The sequence below is a fragment of the Lolium rigidum genome, chromosome 2, assembly GCF_022539505.1.
Source record: "Lolium rigidum isolate FL_2022 chromosome 2, APGP_CSIRO_Lrig_0.1, whole genome shotgun sequence".
NCBI classification, from domain to species: domain Eukaryota; kingdom Viridiplantae; phylum Streptophyta; class Magnoliopsida; order Poales; family Poaceae; genus Lolium; species Lolium rigidum.
The window spans coordinates 152,522,375-152,539,461 of record NC_061509.1 but is presented as its reverse complement, the minus strand read 5'-3'; the positions used below and the strand labels follow the sequence as shown (position 1 = coordinate 152,539,461).

Below are 17,087 nucleotides of genomic sequence, written 5' to 3'. Positions count from 1 at the left end.
GCATCGAGCACCGTCGATGCAAAAAAGCTCCGGCCGCCACTCGCCTCCTACAACGAACCTAGGCTCAGGAACCCGTGATCCGCCTCCCTAGGCACCGCCAGAAGGAGCAATCTCCTGGCGCAACATCTCCAGTGGAGGGGCGCCGCCGCCGCAGTGTCTAGAGCGCAGCTCTAGGGTCCATGCACCGCAGATCGATCAACAGCCCTTGTTGAGACGTTGTTCCTGCGAAGCCACCGGGCTGCTCCAAACAGCCGCCGAGCACTGCCCCTCCCATTGCGCCATGGCCACGAGTCGCTTAGGCCACGCCATCCCCTTCACGGGCAACGTTGGAGTTACCCGGCGGCCACCGCCGGGGAGGACAAGGTAAAGGGGGAGGGGGGAAAGGGTGGCGGTTGGGGTGGCTAGGGTTTCTCCCCAGTAGCCTCTTGAGGGAGGTGACACGAGGGATGAGGGATGACAAGTTGATTTCTAATCCATCGTGAGATTGCTATTTCAAAGAGTCACAAGAGAGCAGATATTCGGTTATCTTCCGCCTTTACACTTCTAAATGGTGAAAGCATACATTTTTGTTCCTGATATATGCCAAACTAATTATACAAAAAGTTACATAATAGTGGAAAATAAATACAAATGGGAGACGAAACAAACACAGGCTAAAACTTGCAAACCCATTGTGGTAAGGCATGTTACCTACAGTGCAAAGAACAAAAAATCATAGCTGAAACTAGAGTAGTATCATTTCCATGTTCCTCCCCAAGGCATTGTGAAACTGAGCTGAATACTGTTACTCTAGGCTTCAATCCTCGCATCTAGGCCGCTTCTGGTGGCGAAGAGAAGATGAGGCTCATCAAGAGCCCAACAAGGAGACCTATGATCCCAGCGAAAACGGCGAAGGTTATGGAGAAACCAGCGTCGGCTTTGCGGCTTCTACGCCTCCTCAGCACGTCCTGAAACATTTAGATTTGTATATTTAGGAGAAAACAATATATGCGACGAAGTATATGTAGACAATCAGCATTTCACACATGGACATGGCATGAAGAACTTATGCTAGTACTTTGATGCCAACCAACAATCACCTCACATTCCTGGTCATTGTCTGCTACATCAGAGTCTAAGTCGACCATATTTACTGCTCGCAGAAAAGTACTGAACCAATAGAGACACGGTGGCACATCCATAGTACAAAGTCAACCAAACTGGTTCACTGCCCTTTGGCAACCTAGTTTCACCCAAATATTTAGTTAATGCGATAGTGACTTGGTTTGCTAGTTTGTGCCCTCTCGATAAATAAATGGTCTAGCACGGTAAAAACAAAACAATATTTGATTTCATTTTGTTTTGCTAAAATATTCAATATAGTAATTTATCACAAGAAAAAAATGATGCACAGGCATTATATTCTAATTGGAGATAAAAATATGAATAGCCACACATCACACAGTTATAAACTTGTTGCTCATCAAGGATAAAAAACATTCTCTTGCATTTGCTCAAAATTCATACTTGTTCTATAATAATTTAATGGAACTTATGTGCATTTTACAGTTTTATGGGTGAATTCAAACAGCACGACGTGTAAGCACAAAAGTATTTCCGCACGAAACAAGCAAGAGCATAAAAGTCCAAATGTTAATATGATTAATGTACTAGGAGAAATGAACTAAAACTGTGAGAAGAAACGAAATTGAACGGAAAAAGGTCAATATACAATACCAGTTCGCGTTGCATTTGCTGATTTTGCTGAAGATTGTTATCCCTTTCTTCCTTCAGACGTTGTATTGCCTGGATCTGGATAAAAAATGCACAATTTACTCTGAGTACCAAGGACAGAAGGATCATAAATATATTTTTATTAGTAACAGCTTGATTATAAAGTACATAAGTAGTGTAATAAAGAGGACATTTCATTAAAGACACACTGTAGAATCAAGATTTTCTGAAAAAAGTTTTACTTTGGATATTCAATCAGGATAAAGGAAGATACTCTGGTCCATATGGACAAAAGGGGGAAAAAAATCCAAATTCTGGTCCCAGTGCACATTTAACTAGTACATAGGGCCAGTTCACATAGGGCAACAATTCCTACCCCAATTATGAGACCGGCCTGGAAGTATAGGTACCTTTTTATCACGCTCAACTTTATGCTGATTTCAACCATGATTTGATGGTTGCTTGAACATTGTCCTATTTCTCATATTTGCTGTTTTCACAATTTTATATAATCAAAGGCAGTGTGAATTTGCTTCTGCATTACTGATCCTAAGCAAGGAATTACTTGCATGGCATATCACAAGAAAGTATTTCGTAGTGTGTAACGTAATATTACTGAGTCCGTACAGGATTCAAGCCTGCGATGTCCAAAAGACTAAAACGGTGGAATAATTCTTTGTAAGAATTCATCAGGAGAAATCTCTTTTCTGACAGGGTTTTGGTTAAGTTTCCAAATAAAAGCGTGAAATTTCTGTTTGGATAGAGCGCATTACCTCATCAAGGCTTGCATTCTTCAGCATCTGCACGGTAAAGCGTAAACAGGTGAAATATAGTTAGCCTTTGTATTGAAATTTTATTAGCAAAACCTATGTTTCCTACATAGATAATAGAGCTAGCCAGTCTCACCGAGAGATCATCGTTGCCCTGCCTGAAGCTCCTGTTTCCTGAAGATGTAACACCAGAGTCTTCTGAGCTTCCACTAGGCAACGTGTAAACAACCTTAAGCTTCATTTCCTCGATCAGCTTATCACCATCCTTGTTGAACTGAAAAATATATTAAGATGGATTATAATTCGTAAAATTGCCAATCATTTTATCCTGGTGACAATGCAACACTAAACCATAGAAACCGGTCATTATGCAGCTATATGCTTACTGTATCAGGGGGGATCTCGTCCATGTCGGTGCTGGCAGCCACCTTGGTGCTCTGAATCAAGAACTTATCCTTGGACTGCATATCTGGTGGGTACTCCTTTTGTGCCTGTAGGGTAACTATAGGCCCCAAAACAAGCCAGATGCATATACATATCAGAAAAAAAATGAAGATGTCTAGAGAGAAACATGGTCAGATACACGAGCATCAAATGGGCAAACTGGAAATGCATGTTTACTTGTTATAGTGCAAGAATCCCACGGCTGGACGACGCTCGCGTTCGGCCTGACGAAATACTTCCTCGGAGATGTCGTCTTGACCTGAAGAAAAACAGACAAAGTCCTGATCAAGCCTGAACCTTCTCACCAAGTTTCACCAAAATGCGAAGCGAAAATTCAGAGTCGTGCGTCGGGAAATGGAAATGCCACGGACCTTGAACGCGACATGGTACTCGCTGTTGTTCACCACCTTAAGATTGCAATAGCACGGCTTGTCCAGCTCGACTACGCACAAGAATTCAACATATAGGAAAACCACCAAGTTTAATCTACTCCTTTTTTGCGAAAACGTGAAGAAAATCGTAGGAACTTACACAGGAAGGTGAGGTCGTCCGGGTAAACCGAGATCATCGTTCCGCTTCCCCCCATTGCGGCACCTGAAGAGGAACGGAGAAGAAGCCACGATGCGCATCAACCGCTGCATTGGTTGGAAGAGATAGAGAGAGAAGGAGGTAACAGAGGATCCCTACCTTTCTCTCCAGGAAGGCAGGAACCGGGCCGAGGTGAAAATTAAGCAGCGATTCGGAGGAGGAATGGGGAGGGAGGGGCGGAGGAGGAAGAAAGAGGGAAAATGAATGGATGAATGCCTTCGCTTTGCCTTTCTTGGCTTCCCGGCGACATTGACGGGGCAGCACTCACTTCTTGGGCCCGTGGCAGTTTACGTCTTCCTCTTCCCCCCTTTTTTCGAGTGAACAGCACTCTTCTTTTATTTTAATCTTAGTTTATTGGTGGCTGGTGGTTTGTGTTACTTTACTTCGTGTGTTCTTGTCAAGGACACTTGGCACTTGTTTTTTTATTATTGATGTCTTTTAGGAGCCTATTTAGCTAGAATGCACTGGAAATAGGGTTGCCTCTCTCAAACAAAATAAATTATACACTTTTTTCTTGCCTTATTCCATGTAAACCATCAGCGAAATTCATACATCTAGAGAACAAGGAGATCATGTTCGCCATACGTGGCTTCACCTCAGAAGAATATGTCCACATATTCATTAAGCATTCTACATGGTACATTAAGAATTACAAAAAGGGAATCTGAAGAATATTCTTGTCTGACTAGAGTAAATTGTCATTTCGTTCTGTACTCCTTTCAACAAATAATTGCAGTATTTGGTGCTCTTATTCTACTCAAGGTAGGAGCTCCACGGATTATATTTAAGAATAATGGCTAGTAGTAGTAGTGGTACTAGCTGACGAAGTTTTCAACAAGTTTTTGCCATTATTAGGGATAAGATCAGGAAAAAAGTCTAAAGAATGGGAAGAAAATGAACAGTCCAGGACCCAATTATTATTGCTTTAAAGAAACACAAGAGCAATACTTGACTTAAAATTGGGATCATGCTACCAAATAGGCTTGACCCTAAAGTAAGATGATTATAGATAAGCCTTCAGGAGGATGCTTCAGCAAAAATAGCTACATCTAGCTTCCATGCTATACAGATTGCCAACTGAGTGAAACTTTTATTGCGTTTCTCAATTGGGCAAGCAATCTGAGTTCCACGGGCAAGCAATGGCACGGCAAAGAGACACCCAGTGTTGTGTAACCCCTGGATACAAGTTTCCTAAGCTGGAGAGAAAATTGATATGATATGACTCATCAAACCAACCACTACTGCAGAAAACTTCAACCCTTATGTTTATTATATTAGGGGTACACCTCATCATGTCAACTACTAATACATAAGAGTCCAGACCTACTATCTTGTAACAACTGTTCTTTCATAATAGCTGCATACGTACTGTTAACCAACAGTTGGGACGTTGGCAGGTAGCTGAGAATAAGAAAAAGGACGCAATAAACATCATAACGAAGCGCTGATAGAGATTTTATACACACAGAAGAAAGTATAGTTCCACTGCAAGAAAACATATATGCCAAACAGATAAGATGTAAAAATTACTCAGCTTGAGGTTCAGTGATTACAGTGAATGCACAGATCTGAATAAGAACGCCAAAACTCGTTTGCCAAGGAGAAATCGACATGCTAGTGTGAGATGCTCTTCCGCCGTCGTATCTAATCTCACTTGAAGGTTGAGAAACGGGGAAGCTTGTGCTTCAGGTAGTACAACTTTGCCCTCCTCACCTTCTTGCGCCTGATTACTTTAATCTCCTTGATCCTTGGTGAGTATCTGCAATAAGATGTATAGGCGAGTAATTAACACTTCAATGCATGAATTATAAACAGTAGAACTTCTGGACATTATTTGATCTTCAAGCATTTCTATTTTCAGACGAACAAAGATGCAAAATAAAATTTAGCAAGTGCTTGAATAAAAGGGTCACTGCTTATATAATTTTTATTTAAGAGACGATGGAAGCTTTTTCCTTTCTTCGAAAGGGAAACAAGTCAACCACCACTCAGCTATTTTCTTTTTACAAAAATACATAATTGCAGGAAAGCACATTCAACAGCAGCAATATGAAGGGAAATTTGTTGCAGAATCTAGAACATTCGTAAGTTCACAACTCTGGTATGAGTTTTTTCTCGAACACACGCCAAAGCGTGTGTCTTTATGTATTAGAAGAAAACCGCAAAGAAAGCGGGTGGTACACCAGAGTAGCGAAGCTACAAACGATAAAAAAGCGAAAAAAAGAAGAAGAAAGAACTAAAGGTTAAGCAAAACAAGAAAGCGAAAAGAAGAAGAATCTACAAAAAACTGTACAAGGCTAACATTTGTTAGCCTGGGAGGGCCCCGACTACCGCGCCATCAGGTGGCCTGGAGTGCAGAGGTAGGCGACGAAGTGCTTTTGCCCCAGCAACAATCCACAACTTAGCTTCTTCCAGAATAGAAACGACCAGGTCTTATCTAATGGGATTGATAGAAACTCTGGTATGAGTTGAGTAACTGGAAACGTTTTTTCTCAATTTAAAGTTTCACATGTATGATACTGATAAAGATGTGAGAAATAAAACAATGTCAATGCCAAACAGAGTTCAGCAATTGCAGAGTGCAGAAATAAAACAATGTCAATGCCAAACAGAGTTTCACATGTACTCCTACATGTAGCTGTCCAATCATTCTTAGAAGGATTCCAAAATGCAGCAATTACTCGGTTTTGTAAATCTTCCTCTCCAATTGTGTGTAGGAAATGCATTTTGAGCAATAATGCTTAAAACGTTTGAAACGTTTCAAAGGGAAAATCCAAAGTAACATATGCACTCATATATTACAGTGAACATATCATGATTTCTTAATCATTAGAAAACTATCCTGGGTAGTCAGTTCATTATAAATTCCATAAAATAACCCTTCAAATCAATTTAAAGGTGAACATTGCAAGACCGAGAGAATATCCGCATAGCATGTATGTGACTGCCAAAGGCCCCAAAAGTTTCATGTATAGATGTTGATATGACAAAGATCAGTGTGCCAATAGAGAGACATGGGCATATTCCAAGTTTCTTCTAGTTAGAGTGTATACACATAATTTTTTGCAATATACTCCTCATCCCTAAATATAAGGCGTATAAGCTTAGTCAAAAGTCAAACCCTACTAATTTTATGGTGAATCTACTGATATCGATTCGGTATTCTAGATGTTCATATATTTTGTATAAACTTGGTCAAACTTAGAAGATGTTGTGACTTTTGACTAAACTTAGGGCATGCCCAATGCACTGCCCTAGAGCTACTGCCTCACACCTTTAACTAGGTTCGGGTGGTCCAAAGTAGGTTCGGATGAGGAGGCAGCCTCCTCTTCAGGAAGTGGGATCTTAAGCCTTAAAAGCATGCTTTTGGAGAGAGAAAGAGATACATAATGTCATATTTGTGGGGTCCCTTTTCTCTTTTTCCTGACTAAAGTTGTAGCTTCCATTGAAGATATAAAATTGAACATGTTGCTTCTGACAACTTTTTTACATGGAGCAGCTAGTTGTGTATGCCACCATTGCTCATGCCCTTATATGCCTTGTATTTTGGGACAGAGTGAGTATGTTTTAATAGGAATTCAATTTCACACATGTGATGCCTGTGGTATTATCTGTATTAAATGGAAAAATGTAAACCAAACTTACATAGGGAAGGTAATTTCAACTCCAACACCAGCAATGATCCTTCTGACACGGATTGTGGTGTGAACACCACCTTTATGCTTTGCAATGATTATGCCCTTAAAGAGTGACAATCTCCTCTTGTTGGGTCGTTGCTGCAACAATATTTTGCTTCAGATGTTAACAACCCTGAAACAGAATAGAAAGCTACATACGAGAGTGGTGACCAATCTCACCATTCTAAGCTCAATGATGTCACCGGGCCTCAGATCTGGAAGTACTTTCACCTTCTCAGCCTCCTCAATGAACTGCTTGTTCAGAATCTGCGGCATCAAATAATTCAAAGAATGGTAATATCAATGTCATGTGGTCCAATATGGTCTTGGATGTAACAAAAGTGACATATATAAAAGTGCTCGGATTTAGAAAAAACACTCTCAAACAGAAACCCAATTAACCACCAAATTCCGTCAACCCAAGCTAATGCATCCATGCACAAATGATTTTCTTAGCAACCTCATCACAATACAAAGAGGCTTGCATGGTAATTTCTATCTATTAATAAAAAGGGCTATGTACATCACTTTGATGCAGAGGCCACGGGTTTCAACCTCCTTTTCGAATTTTTTTTTCCTAAATTCTATCCATAAGCAAACCCTTCCAGAAAAGGCAACGTTCCTCTCAGTCAAGCTATCTGAACCCTCAGCAAAAAAAAAAAAAAAAAAAAAAAAAAAAAACAGTTATCCTTGTTATCTTAGTCGACGACCTATGTTAGTACCACTACATAATGCAATGGTGCTCGAGAGACTACGCTACCAGGAACTCAGCCCACAACTCAATACTATTCATATCGATAACAATACTATTTCGCATTTTAAGCTAAGAAACTATACTCCTCGATGGCCTGCTGCTTGGCTCCCTGCATTTCCTCCACCACCAATAATTTCGCCGAACTTGAGAGGCGGCCTGCATTCCTCCAAAGCTAAAATGCAATGTCTGCGCACGAGATGCTTACCGCGATGATTTCGCCGAACTTGGGCTTGCGCTTCGGCGCCGGCTCCTCCTCCTCTTCTTGGGCCACCGCGACAGCCCCCTCAGCCTCGCCTTCCTCGGCGTCAGCTGACGCAACGGTATCCTCGGACTCCGGCGCAGGTTCTTCCGCGGGTTCCGGCTCTGCGGCGCCGGCGTCTGCGTGGGCGATTAAATGGGAGGTCCGGCGATGGGAGACGGACATGGAGATGCGGCGGAAGGAGGAGGACAGCGCGAGGAGCTGCGGCGGCGGAGGCGAGCGGTGGTTGAGTAGTGCGTGGGGAAGAAGCGCGCCGGGCGCGGCGGTGGTGGTGGCGGCGGCGGCGGCCATCGGAAGGTCAGTCGGGCCAAGCTGTCAGTGCCGTCGCATGGGCCGGAGGAGGAAGGGAGAGCGGGGGCGGGGAGGATTGGGGGTGAAGAACGTTATCCCCTTTTGTTGGAAGTGCTGTGCGGCTGACTGTGGGCCCACGTTCTATCCAGAGGTCGTGGCCAATCTGAACCGTTCATTCTCAAGGCCCCTTTGCACCATGATCAACGGCAGTGTGAAAAGTTGCTGAACCTAAAGAAAAACGCCTTGGATCCCAAAATGAATCATAATTTCATTCTTCTAAAACCAACTATATTTGCCTATAAAACGAGTCTTGTGTTCCCATCCCCTACAGAGTTTTGAGAGTCGACTCCCGTTGCACATCGCCGCCCCTTTCCTTCTTGCTTTCCTTAGGCACTGCCGGCCGGCGAGTGGATGGAATAGGAGGTAGGCCTCTTCTGTACATAGTAGTTGTAGGTTTAGGTCTAGTGCTTGCCTCTTTGGTGTCTGGCTTTGTGCCGTATCGGAGCGTTTTGTCGGCGCCGGCGAGCAGCGCCGGTCGATCTGCGATGGCGTGGTCCCTGGCTATGGTGGCGAGGTGTTGCGGGTGGCCAGGTAGGACGGCATCGGCGTCTTCGTCAATAAGCTCGCCTTCTTCTACTCTCTGCTGGACAGGCTTCGCTGCTGCTTTTCCCCAATCTGGCCGTCGTGGAGACAGGCGGTTTGTGGTGGATTGGTGGTGGCCTGCTCAAGCTTTTTCCTATCCCTCTTTCTTGGAGTTCTTGCGAGCTGGGAGGCTGGCCTCTGGAGGCAAAGCCGGCTCGACATCCTGCACAGATCGGGGCGTGCCCCCCGCCGACGCTCCATCTTCGACGCCAAGATCTTGTCGGCTCTGGCAAGTGGCTAATGCGGCGACTTCAACGGGATTGAGTTCCCAATCGGTTTGTGCAGGTGATTCAGGGCTGCCTTGCTCCTCTTCGTCCTCAGGAATTGGTGCTACGGCGGAGAGGTCAAGGACGGCGGCAGAAATGGTAGAGATGAAGCTCCCAGGGACGTGTGCGTGTTTTCTTTTTTCTGTGGGGTGTTTCCTGTAAAAGAGGGACAGATGGACTATCTCTGGATGTATCCGGAACTTGTTGAATATTAATCCAGAGTTGGTTGCTTTCAAAAAAAAAACCAACTATATTTGTGAGATAAGAGCATCACTAGTAGTACCCTTAAATCCTCAAACCCTAAAAAATAACCGTTTTTTTACGGTTTGCGACCGAAAAAACACGTAGACTATATCCCCTTAAACACGTAGAGAGCGCAAGGTCGACTTAGAGGAGAGGATGATCAAGGTCAAAGAAGCAAAGGCATGGAAAGAACTCATGGTGGAAGAGAAGGAGCACATGATGATGTTCAAGAAGGACATGGATGAAGAGCAATTGACATGGTCGAAGGAGTACAAGGAGGACATCACGGAGAGGAAGAGGATATTCCGTGCTACGTCCTCTACTCTTCGGGGTGACACTCCGATGAGTGGTGGTGGCGATGGCAGTGTGGAGGACTCCACCACCGACGCCTATGGAGGTGCTTGATGGACGTGCAAGTGGTCTAGGAGATGGCGCCAAGGTGCAATTTTTTGGTGACGGTGCCGATGAGAGGGGGAAGATGATGATTTTGTGATGTAAACTATTAAACCATGCATCAATGATCTTCATATCCTAGTTTGTTTCAAGGTTGAATGTGTTTTTCTAGTGATAATTGTGATATGTCAAATAACAGTTTGAGGGTTTAAGGGTTGCGGCAAAGACTAGAATCCTCGAATCCTTAAAAGTTTAAGGGTTTGAGGGTTCTAATCTTTGCTCCGGTTTTTCACCCCTCAAAGTGATAAAAATGCTACTTAAAATGCTTTAAAGATTTGAGGGTTTAGGGGTACTATAGTGATACTCTAAGAGTATCCAAGAGATGGAACGGGACTCCCTTCTGAAGTCTAGTTAGCTGCCTATCTAATTCTTCTAGAGTGTGACTGCGATTCAGCTCTGGATCATGTTTCAGAATGGAAAGCACGACCAACCCAATCTGCTACCTGATTTACTCACGAGAAGAAAAGAGCTACAAGATCCGACTACAAAAGATATTAGTCTGGGAACTCCAACCTTCAGGCTCCCAAGCTACCAACATATACATATCATAGAAAGATAGTGCTTACGACAATCAGGAAAAAATGCAGTTTTTTTAGCTTCGCAACATTAGGCACCATGGTAAGAGTGTATAAACTATAATCCTATTATTTTTTATTATAAAGTTGTAAACATAATACTACTTGGTTTTAAAGAAAACATAATGCTACTACTCCGGTATTTGGTTACATCTGGAATTAGTGGATAAAGAAACAGCTATTTTCCATATTATTAGGCTCATTTGAGAACGGGAGCAAACACTGGAGAGAGGGTTCGAAAGCTGAATCCAAATATTCTTGTAAAACCAAGTACTCGACATAAGTTCCACCATGTAAATATATTGATCTAACAGAACACCTACCAACTGCTTGGTCCAAAACTTGAAAGCTACAGAAATAATAGAATGCCTTGCCACTTATGACTAACTAAAAGCACAAACACTGGGGTGAACTCTTATCCAACAATTTGATGCATGTCGGGCTAGCTGTTTTCACAACATGGCAAGTCACTGTAATAAAGCGTCCACGCACTTCTTGGCACTTAAATACAACCTTACAAGACATAATAGTCTATATTATAAGGAGCACAAGTGCATAACATAACAAGACAGGAGCAGTTTGAAAGAGACGATACCCAAAAATAAAACCGAGGATCCAAACATCAGGGTGTCATTTCTTATGTATAAATGCTCTAATTTCTGCGACGAGTCTCTGAAGTGTGTTCCAGAAGCTCCCCAAGCAAGCAAGGAGTGTACGGAAAGGCCTCGTACAAGCCATTTGAATGTGCTTGATAGTAATCCTTTGGGCGCAGGTCGCCCAGATACTGAATTTTTGAGCTTTTCAAATGATAGGCCACTCCCCCAAATATTGACAATGCCAAGAAAACAACCTCTTTGTAGGGGTGAAACCCAAGGAAAGACATGCTACTATAGCAAGTATCATAACTATCTTCTATATTTAGAACATTGTCATCATCGGAGTTCCACTCGCAATCTTCGCAGTTCACCATTTCATTGTTTTCCTTCGGTACTCCAACTTCTTCATCATACTCTTCCTCTTCATTTTCATGTTCATTTTCCTCCTCCTCCTCCTCCTCCTCCTCCTCCTCGTCATCATCCTCTTCCTCCTCATTTTCATTTTCATCATCATCATCATCATCATCATCATCATCATCATCATCATCATCATCATCATAGCCATCATCATCGTTGATATCGGCATCATCATCAGCTAAAGTCCAAGTTTTGTCAAAACCCTTAAGATGACGCAACCATATCATATTCCATGGCTCAAGATCAATATGGTACTTTAACACCCATTCCATTTGCCCACTTGATTCACTGAGGGTCCAGACCTGAAGTTGATATTCAATGTGTTCCGTTGCAAGGTATATTCCTTTCTCCGATTTCCCAAGGTACATCGCATCCTTGGTATCTACTGGCGCATTTATTACTTGGTACTTACAATCTAACAAATAGAACCTACACAGATGCCAAATCATCCAAGCTAAAATGTTAACAATGTCACGGTTATAGTGATGCAAGGATTGTAGAAACGTTCACATACAACATAGACAATACTAATTGAAGAACAGAAAAATGACTCTACAAAGATGCGCTATGAGATGTATACCTGACAAAAAACGCACCACGACAATGCACGTAGAGTGATCCTTGCCAGTACGCACCGTACCGCCACCTCGGTCCCCCCCACCACTTACATATGGGTTGCTCGGGATCTAGCCGTACACTAGTCAGTGTCCCTGCAGCCCGGCCTTCACGGACAAACGACCTCTCTTGCCATTGTCTTGTGCTGGATGAGAATACACTTAGCGTCCATGCGGATGGTGGCCACTCCATGAAATCGTGCAAGTCTTCCCGCGGACCTCTTGATCTCTCGGTTTCCCGTGACACTAAACTTGTCAAACATGCACTTACTTTCGTGAGCCTTTCAGACTCGCGACGAACCTCCTTCTCAGGCACACGTGGGATCGAAAACACCTCATAGTGAGGAGAGGTGACAGGATCAAACACAATGTATTCATCGGAGTAGCCGTATTCGCAGGAGAGAGCGTCCCACCGTCTGGTGGCAGGATTGACGACGTAGAGAGACGTCCAGCAACGATATAGCAAGATGCCATTGCAGTGATCCACCATCGTGTTAAATATTCCACGGCGGTGCTCGGGCAAGAAACTGAGGTTGCCGTCGAACATGGGCCGTGCCGAGGGACGGGCGAGGAAGTGCGGGCGGCCGTGATCGATGTAGTTGACGAAGAGGCCGTGTACCGTGTTGGGGAGTAGGTGGGGGAGGAGCAGCCGGTGGGTGTCGACGACGTCGTGCCACGCCTTGCGTACGCAGCGGGAGGCGGCCAAGTCACGCGGCTTGAGACAGCGGAGTATGGCGGCTATCGCGTCGTCCGGCAAGCCTTGCGTGTGATCCATGGCTTCTGCGATCGACTAACCAGCAGGGGCGGCGGCGGTGCGTTTCGGTGGGAGAGCAACTCCCGTATAGGATTTATGCTCGGGAAGAAGAATATTTTCTGGGCTGCCTCACTAAATATATAAGGCCGATCGGAACTTAGAGCAGACGAGCTTTTCCCACAATCGGGCGACATACAAACTACTGCTCTCCCAGAGTCCTAGTTCTCTTCGCGTTGGAGTAGAGGTCGGCTTACCACTTTCAATTCATTGGGTAAATCAAGGTGGCCTTCTGCGATTTGGTATGGATTGATTTCGCGCCGCTCAAGTTGCGTTTCTTTGCTCGAAAGACCATTTATATCAGGAAAAGGGTCAAACAGCGGACAATTTTGCGAAAAAGGCGTGGCCATGCTGTTCTTCATGCCAGTTGTGTTTCAGTCCTCATGCGTGTTGTGAACGCTCCTCAGTCTGGCCTGAAGCTGCTGATGAAGAGCTAGCACCAGTTCTATTAGCCTGAGTTCACAGTTTGGCTGTGCTTGAAAAACTCTTTTTTTTTTCGAGAGCACGCCAATGGCGTGCCTGATCTTTATAGAAGGAAGAAAGCATAGGTACAAGATGCCAAAAAATTGGCCACCCCACACGCACACGGAAACCCGAAGAAAAACCCTCGGACCCTCCCTCCGGTTCTGAGCCTACTACTCTCCCTCCTGACTCCTACTCCCTCCTAAACCGACTAACTCCCAAAGTCTAATCTCGTCTTTCACTCTGTCCGCCAGCTGTGTTGGAGAACATTGATCCCTAGTGTTACCGAAAACTACTGCGTTCCTATGCTTCCATAACATCCATGCCACAAGGATGATCAGGGTGTCGAATTTCCTCCTATCCTTTGCAGCCACCAACGTCCTCGCATGGAGCCACCAATTCTCCCAGATGCTACCAACATGGGGTATTGGGATCCTCAGACCCGCGGCTTGTAGACATGTGTGCCAGACCTGCCTTGCGTAGCAGCACTGCATTGTGATGTGCTCAATGTTGTCCTCCTCCTGCAGACAAACGAAGCAAGCGCTCGTCTGATCTTGTAGACCGTGCCTGAATCTACGGTCCGACGTCCAAAGCCTCCCCTTCGCCGCGAGCCAACTAAACATCTTGCACTTTGGCGGGGCGAAAGATCTCCAGATCGGTTCGGACAGGCTGAAGAATTGTCTTCCCTGGCACAGAAGCTTGTAGGTGTCCCGTGCGTTGTACAGTCAGGTTTTGGATCCAGTCCAGCTGAACTCATCTGTCGTCCGGCTATCCCTCTGCACGAACTGGAGCTCCATCCAAAGTCGGATGCACTGGATACATCCCTCTTCATCAAGCTGATCAGGCAGGCTTGGCAAGTCCAAGACCCACCTGTTATCTGCCAAAGCATCGGCGACGCGCCTGCAGTTTTTTAGCCTCGTCGGTATAAGCGCAAAAACCTTGGGTGCGATTTCCTGTATCCTCCTCCCATTCACCCATCGATCCAACCAAAAAAACACCTTTTCTCCGTTTCCAACCTTAATCTTGGCAAAGCTGTGGAAAATCTCAATCGCCGCAGCATCCTTCTGCATAGGTAGATCCTGCCAAGGCCGCATAGGATCGGTGCGGTTGAGCCAGTACCAGCGCGCCCTCAGCGCCAAACCGTGCAGCTTCATCTCCTTAATGCCGAGCCCACCTAGACTCCTAGGTTTGCAGATCTCATCCCATGCAACCAAACATTGACCTCCCTTCACCTCTCGTTTCCCCGCCCAAAAAAAGGCGCGCATACATTTTATCAGCTCCTCCATGAGCCAAACCGGTGCGTCCTCCACTAGAAGATGATGTATCGGTCGTGCAGAGAGTACAGATTTGATGAGGACGAGTCTCCCCTCCTTCCTGATCATCCCCTTTGCCAGGCCGGTAGCAAGTGCATCGCCCGGTCGAGCATAGGCTGCCATTCGGCATTAGTCAGCGGCCTGAGCGCCAATTGTAGGCCCAAGTATCTGATCGGGAAACAAGCCAGCTCGCACTCCAGCATCTCTCTGATCCTATGTTCCTCCGGGTCTCCTCCGCGAATCAAGGTTGCAGTGGTCTTTCTATAATTAACATGCAGACCAGATGCCTCACCGAAAATATGAAGTAGCTGTTTGACGGCCTGAAGCTCCGATATCGTCGGCTTGAAGAACAGCACGGCATCATCTGCATAAACTGACACTCGCTGGATAGGGGAAATACCCGCAAGATTCTGGAAAATCCCCTCCTGAGCTGCAGATGTGACCACCTTGGTGAGGATCTCCATGCCGATGACATAGAGCATGGGCGAAGTGGGATCCCCTTGCCTGAGCCCGCGGGCATGAGCGAATCTCCCGCCCGGCTCTCCATTGACCACCACTCTGGTATTGGCCGTATATAGCAACGTCGCCACCCATTTGAGGAAAAGCAAGCCAAAACCTAGATGCCTGAGCACCTCGAAGAGGAAGCTCCATGAGATTGAGTCGAAAGCGCGGGATATGTCCAGCTTCAACAGCACCCCCGTTTGCTTACGTTGATTTATCCTTCTCGCCACCTGACGCACCAAAAGAAAGTTATCATGCAGATTTCTCCCCCTAACAAACGCAGACTGATTCACGCTCACGATCTCAGCAAGCCTAGGTCTAAGCCGATTCGCCAGCAATTTCGAGAACAACTTGGAGAAGCTATGAACCAAGCTAATTGGTCGGAAATCTCCAACTTCCTTAGCGTTTTGTTTCTTGGGGATGAGGGTTATAAGAGCTCGGTTCAATCTCGCAAAACCCCTCCCATCCCCAACTCCCAGTTTCAGTAAACCTGCCATAATGTCGCCCTTAATAACTGGCCATGCCTTCTGATAGAATGCCCCGATGAAACCGTCCGGCCCCGGTGCACGGTCAGATGGCATTTCCTTGATGACTCCCCAAACCTCCTCTTCAGTAAACATCTCCTCCAAGCCCTGCAGGTTGTGTGTCCCAAGATTGAGCGCTTCAAGATTGATGGTATGCTCTCTGTTGTGGTGCTCGAAAAACTCTTAAAGCCCATGTGTAGAGTCATGTAATCTTTAGGCTCTAAAATCATGTTTACGCTGTGTATGGGTTTCTGGTTTTATTATCCTGCTCTGAACCCCTGCTATGGTTTCGTTAATAAAATAGGGGAGAAATCATTTCTCAACAAAAACAAAATTGTGTTTCAGCCGACCTCAATCTGACTATATATCATTTGATGGCTTATTGCACTTTTGAGCCTTGGGGTCTTGAAGAAGAAGATGAGCATAGTTAATCTTTCCCCGGAGAAGTTCTATCACTTAACATCACAAGTTAGGGAACTTTAAGTTTTATCATAAAATCATAATTTTTTTTTCACAAAACACCAACCTTTAGGGTAATTTTTTCGCATAACACATCAGTTATTAGCCGGCTTCACAAGTAAATGGCCCATGGCAGGACCCTCCAGCGGGACACCCAATTTCCTGTACTCTCCTGTCTCCCTACGTGAGCATGTTTGCTACACAAATGAATTCTGGTGTGAACTTGGTACACACGCAGCGAACATGATAATATGACAATATCTAGTACACTAGCGGTGCCATGATGACGCCTTTAAGGAGGTGACGGCGCCATCGGGCGTCGTTGTCGTCACCATCACGCAAGGATTTCTCCCGGCCCTCCCAATGGAGCCGCCTTGGCCTTACCGCCAACGAGGGGGGAGGGGGGCATGGCCGTCAGCCGAGTAGGAGGTGTCGACAACCACCGAACCACAACTGGGAATGTGGGCTAGACGATGGGGATCCATCCTGCTGCTACCTACACGGCCACCAGCACCACCACAATGCCCAACAGTCGGCGCTTCCAGGTGCCATCGCGCTGACCTGTTGTCCGATCCCATCTGGGCTGAGCGAGGACGGAGTTCACAGCCGCAGAAAGAGCGACTCATTCGCGGGGAGGCCACGCCTTCTCCGACATCGCCGCATTGTAATCGTCGCCAAAGGAAACGGCACCACCGACCGAGGGAGAGAGCCCTGC

The 17,087-nt window shown here is 45.4% G+C and overlaps 2 protein-coding genes across 2 annotated transcripts; both read right to left on the bottom strand.

Moving 5' to 3' along the window:
* Positions 1 to 497: 497 nt before the first annotated feature.
* On the bottom strand, positions 498 to 3,761 carry LOC124687481 (vesicle-associated protein 2-1-like). Its single transcript, XM_047221262.1, has 9 exons — positions 3,615 to 3,761; positions 3,459 to 3,521; positions 3,299 to 3,369; positions 3,105 to 3,186; positions 2,870 to 2,985; positions 2,620 to 2,757; positions 2,487 to 2,513; positions 1,717 to 1,791; positions 498 to 947 (listed from the first exon to the last, which is right to left on the bottom strand). The coding sequence occupies exons 2-9, from the start codon at positions 3,511 to 3,513 to the stop codon at positions 810 to 812; spliced, it is 702 nt and encodes a 233-aa protein (XP_047077218.1). The 5' UTR covers positions 3,514 to 3,521; positions 3,615 to 3,761; the 3' UTR covers positions 498 to 809.
* Positions 3,762 to 4,946: 1,185 nt separating this feature from the next.
* LOC124692455 (50S ribosomal protein L19-2, chloroplastic-like) lies at positions 4,947 to 8,511 on the bottom strand. The gene is made up of 4 exons (XM_047225841.1): positions 8,152 to 8,511; positions 7,373 to 7,459; positions 7,161 to 7,291; positions 4,947 to 5,274 (listed from the first exon to the last, which is right to left on the bottom strand). The coding sequence occupies exons 1-4, from the start codon at positions 8,494 to 8,496 to the stop codon at positions 5,166 to 5,168; spliced, it is 672 nt and encodes a 223-aa protein (XP_047081797.1). The 5' UTR covers positions 8,497 to 8,511; the 3' UTR covers positions 4,947 to 5,165.
* Between the last annotated feature and the right edge of the window lie 8,576 nt (positions 8,512 to 17,087).

What these genes read in the sequence shown, in the direction of transcription:
- LOC124687481 (XM_047221262.1), bottom strand. Translation starts at nt 3,513, where the DNA reads ATGGGGGGAAGCGGAACGATGATCTCGGTTTACCCGGACGACCTCACC. An exon ending in GGACGACCTCACCTTCCTGT is followed by an intron (nt 3,370 to 3,458) that starts GTAAGTTCCTAC and finishes TCTTGTGCGTAG; the next exon opens with TCGAGCTGGACAAGCCGTGC. An exon ending in AGAATGCAAGCCTTGATGAG is followed by an intron (nt 1,792 to 2,486) that starts GTAATGCGCTCT and finishes TTTTTTATCCAG; the next exon opens with ATCCAGGCAATACAACGTCT.
- LOC124692455 (XM_047225841.1), bottom strand. Translation starts at nt 8,496, where the DNA reads ATGGCCGCCGCCGCCGCCACCACCACCGCCGCGCCCGGCGCGCTTCTT. An exon ending in ACATCATTGAGCTTAGAATG is followed by an intron (nt 7,292 to 7,372) that starts GTGAGATTGGTC and finishes ATATTGTTGCAG; the next exon opens with CAACGACCCAACAAGAGGAG. An exon ending in GTTGAAATTACCTTCCCTAT is followed by an intron (nt 5,275 to 7,160) that starts GTAAGTTTGGTT and finishes ATCTTATTGCAG; the next exon opens with ATACTCACCAAGGATCAAGG.